An 11010-nucleotide genomic window follows, 5' to 3' on the forward strand; every position below is an offset into this window, starting at 1 on the left:
ATGGGTGATTTTTTTGTAGTGTGTGTTACTTTTTTTTTAGGGTTCGGTCGGATATTAAGTCGAGTCCTTTAATAAACCACAATTTTATGGTTTATCTTGTATCGAATTTGGTAGATTTTATCAACTTTTCCTACATTTATTCAATGGAATAGCATAGCTTTGTGAATTTCTCCTAATTTGTGCTTAAGATTGAAAACATGTTTTTTAAACCCTTAATTTGCCAATTTAAATAACTTTAGTTCCATTTGATGCCTTGATGTATTTGTTTAGTGGTTTCAGGCATAGAAGGCAAAGATTGGATTGAAAAAATGAAGAAAAAACATGTAAAATTGGAGAATTCATGAAGAAATGAAGTTTTGGAATTCGGCCCAGTTGCGCATACGCATGCCTTCTGCGTACACGTGACACGAAGCACGTGACCCACTTAAAGAAAATATGGCTGGTGATTTCTGGACCTCTTCAAGCCCAAATCCAACTCATTTCTAAAATATTTGAGGCCAAATTCAAGAGAGGACAAGCGGAAGAGCAATTAGGTTTAGTTTAGAAGATGTTTTAGGTCATTTTTATAGAGAGGAATTTAGGGTAGATTAGTGAAATCTTTATTAGATTTAGGTTTTTAATTGTTTTGATTTAGTTTTCTTTGCAATTTCTTGTTATTACATCTTTGTTCTCTTGGTGTTACTTGCTATTTCCTTTATTTTGTTACTTTCATGTTTATGAACTCTTGTTGATTTTGATTTTCTATTAATGCAATTTGAGGTATTTCATGTTTAATGTTATTTATTTGATTGTTTATTGTTATCTTCTTGTTTTGGTAGTTGTCGCTTTTATTATTCTTGCAATTTACTATATTTCACTTTTATGCATGTTAAGTGTTTATGAAATGTCTCCTTCGGTTTTAGAGTAGATTTTTATACCCTTGCCTTGGGTTGGTAACTTAGAGACTCTTAAATTGTCAAAATCTCTTGTTGATTGATAATTGAAGGTTGCTAGTTGGCTTGAATTCTACTAAAGCTAATCTTTCATTAGGATTTGATTAGGACTTGTGGACTAGAGTCAATTTTGCTCACTTGACTTTCCTTCAATTGTTAGAGGATAACTAAGTGAGAGGAAATTACACTTACCATCACAATTGAGGATGATAATAAGGATAGGAATTTCAATTCTCAATCCTTGTTAAGACCTTTCTTAGTTGTTAGCTTTACTTTCTTGCTCATCAATCTAAAAAACTCCAAAAATACCACATAACCAATAATATGCATACTTTCCTGCAATTCCTTGAGAGACGACTCGAGGTTTAAATACTCTCGATTTTTATTAGTTTGCACTCGTGACAAACAAATTAAACTTTGATTAAAGGTTGATTGTCGGTTTGGATCTATACTTCGACGAGATTATTTTTCTGAAAATTCTAAACCGACGGTTTTCTTTTATCAAGCTTGCATATTTACGAGTTTGATTTAAAAGTCAAATACACACGACTTTGGGACTTTAGTTATTCTCTCGTTTAAAATAGCTTTAAATTAGTGACAAAATTGTGACAAATTATATTATCGTGTTTGGAAAATTTGCTTCAAACTTTTCATGAATTTTTATATAGAGGTTAGCGATTAGTAGCAATATGAAATAAGGACAGAATAAGGACTAACGTTTTCCTCACAATTTAGTAGCAACATGAAAAGAGTTAGGAAAGTCTATCAGTTGTTAAGCAGTTGCTAATTCCTGACTAAATAAGCTTTTGATTAGTGACTCAATTGCGACCAGTTACTTCTAACATTTTCTCGGTTAGCTTTAGATTTGTTATAATTCTACAACGGATTTCCAACTAGATTAGCGAGTAATTTGCTATAAAATAAGTAGGATATAGCTTTTGCTTTGCGACAAGATTGCGATTGCCAAGTCGCTCACTAAATTAAACTTGCGATAATTTAGTGACAAATGTATTTCGCCCGCTAATCAGCGACTTGAAATTAGCAAACGAAGTGTGTCAGTTGTTAAACAGTCGCAAATTCCTCGCTACTTAAGTCCTAAGCGCTCAAATCCGTATTTCCACTTTAGCGACTAATTAGCAAGGAACACTTCCCTAACTGAATGGTTTATCCGTCGCGATGAGTTAGTGACGACTGTTTTCTATCGTTACCTTAATTTTGAATTTTACAATATTATGCGACAAATTAGCGAGAAACTAGTTGCTCGCTAAAAATAAAACTTTGGTGACAAATTACCTAGGAAATTGTCCATCACAAAATGCATTTCAAGTCCTTGTGATGGATTAGCTAGTAACATTATTCTTCATTAATTAGCCTTTTCGCACAAAATTTATTTAGCGACGAACTAGTGTGTGAGTTGTTTCTCGCTAATTGTATATCAAACATTTGCGACGGAATAGTAACTATAATATCTCTTGCTACTTTACTTTTATTCGATTGAACCTCTAAGTGACTAATTTGGTAGAACATTGTCACTTGCTAATTAATTTGTAACAAATTAGCGAAAAAAAATTTTCTGCTCTTTTTTAGCTACGAAAGTCAATTTGCGAGAAACAAACTTACTCGTGAATCTCTTGCTAAAATTTGTCGCTAATTTGTCAAATTCTTGTAGTGAGATAATAGAGTAGGTATGGTAAAGGAATGAGAAAGATAAAAAAAAGAGAGAAGAGGATAAAACTCTTTAATTTTAGTAGAAAAAATTGGATCTTAACTGCAATAAAAGAATGACTTGTGGTACATTTTAGTTATAAAATTAGTAATATATAATAGATATAATAGATTTTTTACTATCAATTTTATCGCTAAAAAAATTTTCTAACAAACGACAAATTATGTCACAAATTATATTTTGCGTCACATTAGCAATAATTTTTTAATTATTTTTGTGGTTATTCTTAACTACCTCTATTAGAATTTTTTTTCTATCCTAAACAAAACGATCTTTACTCTTCACCAATACTTCACTCTTTACCTTAGTATTATCTCTGAATTAATTACTTTCAAAACTTCCTTTCCAACTTAGAAAAAATATTTCATCCATTATTTTATGTAATTGTTCGGCCCATTGGTTTGCAGGTGTCCCATTTCTTTTCTGTTTCCCATTCAAATACAGATCCAAAAACTGATAACCTTGAAATAAAATATACAATAGAAATGGCAAAACTGAAAGATCCGTGAGAATGAGACAAACAGAAATTACGAGCCGAATTGATTGATTATATATATCTTAGTAGGTTTTTTTATGCATCCTTTGTGTGAACATGTATTATTTGCACATTAAAAAGTATAATAGTTTTAAAGTTTTAAATAATTTTAAAATAAAAATTATATCAAAATATAAGAATGATAGATTAAGTTATTTATTTATTTATTGGCATCACATATACAAAAAAAAAGGGAAAATGACACTCCCCTCTCCCGAGAGATACTAAAATGACACTCCCCTCCTCTCTATTTGTAAAATGTACAGTTTAATCCATTTAGTTAAAAATATTAACAGAATATTTCATTTAAAAAAATTAAATATTTTATTCAATAAAATTAATATTCTAATTTACCATACTATCCCTTTATATTTATTTACTAACTAAACTCAATTTCTGAGCTAGGATTCCAATTCACTCACAGTCGCGTTCCAGCGCTATTTCTGTTTCAATCTCTTCAATTTCCTTTGGTTGTCTCTGCCATCGCTACCTAGGTGCTGCCATTGCTGTATAGCTTTGTGTAATCATCGCCGTTATTATCAATTCAAGTAATAAGGTTTGACATCCTTTTCTCAAACTCAATTAATTTACAAAAAAAATTCATATCATTGGCAATTCTGGATATATTCCAAAACCCTTCATTTTTGCTATCCCTAAATCCTTTTCTTCGTCGTTTCTGTTATAGTTATTCATTATTAATTACGCCAATTTTTTTTTCATATTAGGAAAATGTCTACCAATATTGAAGCTATATCTAGTGTTAATGAGTACGATGGAACTGAACCCCCTATTGAACAATTATTTACCGATAGTGATGAAGAATATGATGTTAATAAGGATCAATGCATAGAGAGTTATTTGGATGATGAGGAGTGGAATGAGGATGACTACACTTCAGAGGAAGAAAGTGAAGTAGAAGTTAACATAGAGAATGAAGGTGAGATAATGAAAAGATTTGATATTGAAGATAATGAAAAAATTAGTCTAGAAAAGTTTATGATATTTGTTGACGTACATGAGTTTAGGAGTGTATTGAGAGATTACATAATTCAAGAGAATTTTGATATAATAAGAGTGAAAAATGAGAAAGCAAGAGTGACTGCCATTTGTGCTTCTGAAGGTTGTCCTTGGAGCATTCATGCTTCTCCTTCTCCAGATGGTATTGCTTTTATGATCAAGAGTTATGAGCCAAGGCATACTTGTATTAGAAAATCTGAGAAGAGAAATGCTAATTCTACATGGATAGCAAAAAAGTTAAAACAATCTTTAAATGCTGATCCAAATATGAGCTATGAACTCATGTCTAATGAATTGATTACCAAGTTTGGAGTTGAAACCCATCCTAAGCAATTATATAGGCCAGAAGAAAAGGAAGGGAAGAAGTTGAAGGTTCTCATGCTTTAAGTTATAAGAAAATAGTTAAGTTTGCTAATCTGTTACTAGAAAAAAACAGGGGGAGCATAGTAAGATTGGAGTACTATGATCAAATGACATTAGAAGAGGAAAATCGTACTTTCAAAAGGATTTTTGTGTGTCTAGCTCCTTGTATATCAGGATTTTTAAATGGTTGTAGACCATTTTTTGGTTTAGATGGTTGTCATTTGAAAGGTCCATATGGAGGAGTATTGCTATGTGCAGTTTCTCTTCATGCAAATAATGGATTATTTTCCATAGCATTTGCTATAGTGGGGGCAGAGTGTAGAGACTCATGGAGCTTTTTCTTAAACTGCTTACATGATGCACTAGAAGATGATCGTTACACAATAATGAGTGACAGACAAAAGGTAATATATTTTAATTTGTATTATTTTGACATATTATTCATTATTAATAATTTATTTTAATTTGTTTCTATTTAATGTCAGGGATTGACACGTGCAGTTTCTGAGTACTTTCCAAATTCATGGCATAGACATTGTAGTAAGCATTTGTTGAATAATTTCAAAGCAAAATATCCATTATTGATCTTACAAGATCTTTTTTGGATGGCTGTCAAAGCTCCAAATGAATTTCTTTTTAAAAAGGCAATGGAAAAGATGAAAACATTTGATAATAATGCCTACCAATATTTGATGGATATCCCATTACACACTTGGTCTACACATGCATTTTACACAAATCATAAAAGTCCACATATTACTAATAATGTGTGTGAATCGTTTAATGCTTGGATAGACAACTTAAGAAGCATGACTGTGTTGAAATTAGTGGATGGGCTAAGAGTCAAAATCATGATGAGATTCTACACACAGTTTTCTTCTACTGCATCTTGGTCATATAATGTTGGACCAAGAATTGCAACTGAAATAAATAAAACTACTGAAGATGCAAGATATTGCAAAGTAAAACCTGCTGGTGGACATCGATATGAAGTATATGATGGTTTTACAAGATTCCCTGTGAATTTAGTATTGCATACATGTGAATGCAAAGCATGGCAAATAAATGGGTTGCCATGCAAACATAGTGCAGCGGCAATTATTTACATACGGGAAAAAGTGGAGAATTATTGTGATGCATATTACCACAAAGATAAGTACATCATAACTTATTATGGACTACACAGTCCCTTACCAGATCTGGATACTTTGGATGATACAAATGTGCTTCCACCACCATTGCGTAGACTTCCGGGGAGACCAAGAAAAAGTAGGATAAGGGAAAAAGATGAAGATGCACCATCAAATGCAAGGAGAATTTCAACAGTTAGATGCTCTAATTGTAAAGATTTAGGACACAATAGAAAAGGCTGTCAAAGGGCTCCAGTAAGAGCCAAGAAAGCAAGACAGGTATTCTACTATTCTATTTTTAAATAAATACAATTTAACACACACTTTATATATACAAATGTATTTTTTTACCTTTTTAAATTACAGGAAATTTCAGCAAGTGAATCACAAACTTCAATGATAAAACAAACTCAACAACATGCTTCAGCACAGGCCAAAGCAAAGTCACAACTACAAGCCAAACAAATAAAAAGGGTTAGATTTAGCTAACTTTACAACAAATATATGTTTATTAATAGCTTTTGTAAAAGCAAAAAATTAAAATGCACTATTTATTTGATGTTGCAGGATATTAGGAAAGATAAAATTCTTAGAAAGCATTCTTCAAATTTGACGATTCAATGAGTATTTAAAAGTTTCAAGAGTTGGGTATTGGAGATTGCAGCTTGTACAAGGGACAATACACCAATATAAAAACATATTCTATTATGCACAATGCTCTTTATTTAGATTAAGAAACTTACTTTGTAGAGATGTGAATGAATGAGATGTTGATTTTTTAAATTTGGGATTTATTCATCTCGACTTGTTTTTAAATTTTGATAAAGTTGTTAACAAATTTCAATAGTTTTATGAAACAAATTATTTATCAATATTAATTGTTATACATATTAGCAATGGTAAGATTTTTTATTTAATGTTAAAATAATAGTAAAATATAAAAATAATTATTAACAAAAATTTTGGTAAAATCACAATTTAATAATAAAATTTAATGACAAAAAAAAAATTTTTTACTAAAGGATATTTTTATAAAAATAATTTTATTTTTCAAAAAAAAATGAATAAAGTTAACATTAGTTAACACAAAATTTAAAATGGATTAAAGAGAAATTTTTTTAAAGGTTATAAAGGAGAGAAATGTATATTTTATAAATAGAGAAGAGAGAAATGTCATTCTAACATCTCTCAGAAGAGGGAAATGACATTTTCTCTAATAAATGGTCAAAAACACTACTGTATCATACGTTCCAAAATGTGGAGTTGTGGTGGTCAATTAAGTCAATTGAGAATGACCGGGAGTCAACACTTAGACCATTAAGTTTTAAATCATAAATCTAATATTTATTTTTTTAATAAATGAAAATAATAATGATTTTCTAATAAACAATTGAAATCAGCCATCATATATATTACATATTTTTTTAATAAAATATCCAACTATAAAATAATCAAACTTTTATATCAAACTGATTAAATTTTTGGTAGAAGAATAACAAATTTTTTCATTATAACCAAACTTTTCAATACGCATCACTATATATAGATTTTTTTTTCCTTAAAAAATTAAACAAAGTATCGAACTCAAAATAAAAGGAGAACAAAATTTTCTCTAGATATTGGGAATCAGATAGATCATCATGCACAAACTGTTTTTTTCGCGCATCATCGTGATAAATGGCTATTGAAGTTCACGGGATAGCTTAACTATGTTAATTTCCACGAACTCATATAATAATAATAATAATAATAATAATAATAATAATGGCAACCTAAAAGTATTATCAGTATTTAATCAGTAATAATTTACCCTCATATTTACAAAAATTTTACATACAAAAAATATATAATTTACACTTATATTTATCAAAATTTTACATACATAAATTAATACAATTTAAATTCATATCTTTTTAAAAATAATGAACAAAACTAATGAACAAATTAATAAAATTTATTTGTAAAAAATAATTTAATATTTATACTAATTAAATAATGAATAAAAATATTAAAAATTGCTGCCCACAAAAATTGCTTAAAAATTCCAATGAGAAATATTGACACTCCAATACTATATTAAAATTTCAAAAAATTCAACAATTTTTTTGAACTAATTTATAGCCACGTTTAAAAAGCGTAACCATACTGTACACTAATACTCAACAACCACGCTTAATAAATATAACCATAACATGAAAATTGGCATACTTCAAAAGCATAGTCATATTTTCAGCTATTGACACGCTATTTAGGTGTAGTCATAACTTCTTGTAGTCATCAACAGTCATGCTTATTAAGCCTAGTCATATCTTTTTTTTATTGGCACACTTTTGAAGCGTAGCAAAAACCAAACCCAAATGAGCACGTTTTTAAAGTGTGGCTATATGTCTATTTTTCGGCATGTAACATCTTCACTATCAGAATGTTACGCTTCCGGTTGCACCACTCTGATAGTAAGAAGTATTACGACGACTTCATATACTTAATAATAAAATAAGAGCTTTTGATTCGAAACCGTATTGCTGTATTCTTTGAGAAGTTGGAAAAATTCCATATCCTTAAAACAAACAAGCATACACATATATACAAAATTTCTTACATAAGTAACTTATGAACATAATATACATACAACACAAATAATTCCTATCCCTCTTACAAAGATAATATTGATGGTGAGGGATTAATAAATAAAAACTAAAACAACAACATCGAATAAGCGAAACGCAATAGAACCCTTCGTAAGCCTCTTCATCTATCTCCTGAAAAGAGAAAGTTGTAGGGAGGTGAGAACCTAACCACACGGTCAAATCACGGAGTTTTAGAATTGTCATCAGAAGATATTTAATAAGAAAACTACTTTTCAAGCTCAGTGATTATCATTGTCTTATGAATCTTTTAAAAACCAACAGTTTAACCACCCAAAAGTCCAAAACCTCTTTAAAAGAAACCAGTTAATTATCCAAAAAATCCAAACTCACTTTCTTTATAAAAGAATCTTAAAAGTTTCCTATCAGTATGAATGACCAACCTATTCCAAGTATAGGTTCATTAAGTCTATGCTGAACCAGCTTGATATTTCATACTCCACTAAATCTTAATCAGAAACCAACCATGAAATCAATCAACACTATCATCAATTCAACATCGATACTCAATCAACAAAAGTACCACACCATAACAAATACAAACAAAACTGACAAGAAAAACACAGGTATAGATTGCAGTTACAGCAAATAGCTCAAATAGCAGTTAATAACAGTTAAACAATTAGGCAAACCAAAACAAATTCAAACTCAAAAAAATCATGCAAATGCATATGATGCATGTCTACCCTATGGCTAATGAGCTCATCTGTCGGTTATACAACCAACCCGACATGTCCTAGTAACTAACCATTGGGTAGTCCTTTTGTACGCGCATCCCCAAGCTCAATAATATCCATGGAAAAAATTTCAATCTCATCCATGGGAAGAGACAAAGCCCCAATCTCAAATTCATATATATATGCATGCCCATGGGAGAATCCGGGGAGTTAAAGTGTCCGGTCACATCGTACATATAGAGGGTCAATAATTTATCTCAATTTTGCAAGTCTTAGTTACTTTTAATTCCTTTTCATCATCAATTCATATCTCATTTCCAAATTCATTCCAAAAATCATATATTAAAATGAATCCTCATCATCCTTCTTTCAAAATTCAATCATCATCAGCGATCCTCCCATTCCGTTGAGCAACAATCCAAATTCAATCATTCTTTTCTAAATAAAGCAAACATAAAACATACTATAATCCTTAAAATAAAATCTTTTTAAATAATTACTTCAGGCAAAGCTTTCTAATTTTTATAAAAATTTCCTACAACATCTCCTCTAAAATTCAGACTCTGCCACCTTTTTCGGGTCCTATCTAAACATTCCTCAACCGCCTCTCAATCATTTCCAAATCTCAATCATTTTCCAAAATCCAACCATTTCTAATATCAAATTATTTTCAAATCCAATCAATTCCACTAATAAATCTTTTTTCAAAATCAAATCACCTCCAATATTTAATTACTTATAAAATCAAACTAATTCAAAATCAAACTGCTTCCAAAATCAATTTATTTTCATATCTCAAATCATTTCCAAAGTCAAATCTTCTACATTATTAAATTAACTCAAAAACCAAGAAAAATTACTTTTCATAATATTCAACTAAATAACTTTACAAACCAATTTCTCATCAACAACTGCATACCACTCAAGCAAGCAGTAATTCAGTCTAACAAATAACCACATCCACAAGACAAACATAATTACAGAAACCACAAAGCTATACATCGCATCAAAACCCTTTCCTCTCAGCTTGTAACCTTAGCAGCTGCAACCTCAATTCCAAACTACTTCCGCAACAACCACAGCAACTCTAATCGCAACATATAATAACTGGAACTCAAAACTATAGCAATTAATGCCGCTAAAACCTCAACTAAGATAATATTACAGTGACAAAAGAACTTTTTGTAACAAAAAGCTTACCACAACTATTTAAGAAACTGAACCAAGTAGCGGCAGAACGGTTCAACGACGACAAAACGGTGATAGAGCACAACTCCTTGAACGGAAGGAGAAGAAGCTCACTACGGCAGAGGACAACATCAACGGCAGTGAAGGTGGTGGAGATGGTGACGGATCTGCGGCGATGGAGGCACGGTAGTGACGGGCTCAACCCTCCTCCACGATGGTTCTGTCCTCCAACGGAGGCAATGGATGCAAACTCCCTCTCTCTTCCCAATCTCCCTCTTCTTGGCGACTCAACGGCAGCGACCGTGGAGGTTTGGCGACGAAGCAACTCGGCGGTGCCAGTGTTGGCGCGGACCCTCGATTGCAGTGACTTGGCGGTACGGAGGCAACGCGAGATGGATAGCGGCGAGGCTTGGCTAGTGTGGTGGCTCGGTGTGGGCAGCGCAGCTGGCAGTGACACGCTCGCGATGAAGACGACACCAGCAAGGTCCTCCGCGAAGACGTCGATAGAGCAGAACATGGCGTCTCCTCCTCTTCTTCTCGACTCTCCTCTGTTCCCTCGCTCGCTCGATCTCCATCTCTCTTCCTTTGCTATCTCCTTTCCCCTTTTTTCTTTCTTTCTTTCTTACCTGTTTCCTTGTCACCCTCTATGTTCTTCCCTTTCTTTCTTTTGTTTCTTTCCTTTTTTTTGAAAGAAGAGTTAGGATTTTGTGTTTTATTTGTAGGGTTAGAATATAATTTGGGGCAAAATGTGAAATTATGAGTTTTTGGGCAAATTAGAGTCTGTAAATTGTAAATCA

General features: G+C 31.6%; 1 protein-coding gene across 1 annotated transcript; it reads left to right on the forward strand.

Annotated features, from left to right (window-relative positions):
- The first annotated feature begins 4680 nt into the window (after positions 1-4680).
- LOC107486233 (uncharacterized) lies at positions 4681-6327 on the forward strand. The gene is made up of 4 exons (XM_016106790.1): positions 4681-4977; positions 5059-5982; positions 6070-6177; positions 6271-6327. The coding sequence occupies exons 1-4, from the start codon at positions 4681-4683 to the stop codon at positions 6325-6327; spliced, it is 1386 nt and encodes a 461-aa protein (XP_015962276.1).
- The last annotated feature ends 4683 nt before the right edge of the window (positions 6328-11010 follow it).

The sequence above is a fragment of the Arachis duranensis genome, chromosome 1, assembly GCF_000817695.3.
Source record: "Arachis duranensis cultivar V14167 chromosome 1, aradu.V14167.gnm2.J7QH, whole genome shotgun sequence".
Taxonomy (NCBI): Eukaryota; Viridiplantae; Streptophyta; class Magnoliopsida; order Fabales; family Fabaceae; genus Arachis; species Arachis duranensis.

Coding starts and splice junctions, on each gene's coding strand:
- LOC107486233 (XM_016106790.1), top strand. CDS start 4,681: ATGACATTAGAAGAGGAAAATCGTACTTTCAAAAGGATTTTTGTGTGT. Junction 4,978..5,058: donor TAATGAGTGACAGACAAAAG/GTAATATATTTT, acceptor ATTTAATGTCAG/GGATTGACACGTGCAGTTTC. Junction 5,983..6,069: donor GAGCCAAGAAAGCAAGACAG/GTATTCTACTAT, acceptor TTTAAATTACAG/GAAATTTCAGCAAGTGAATC.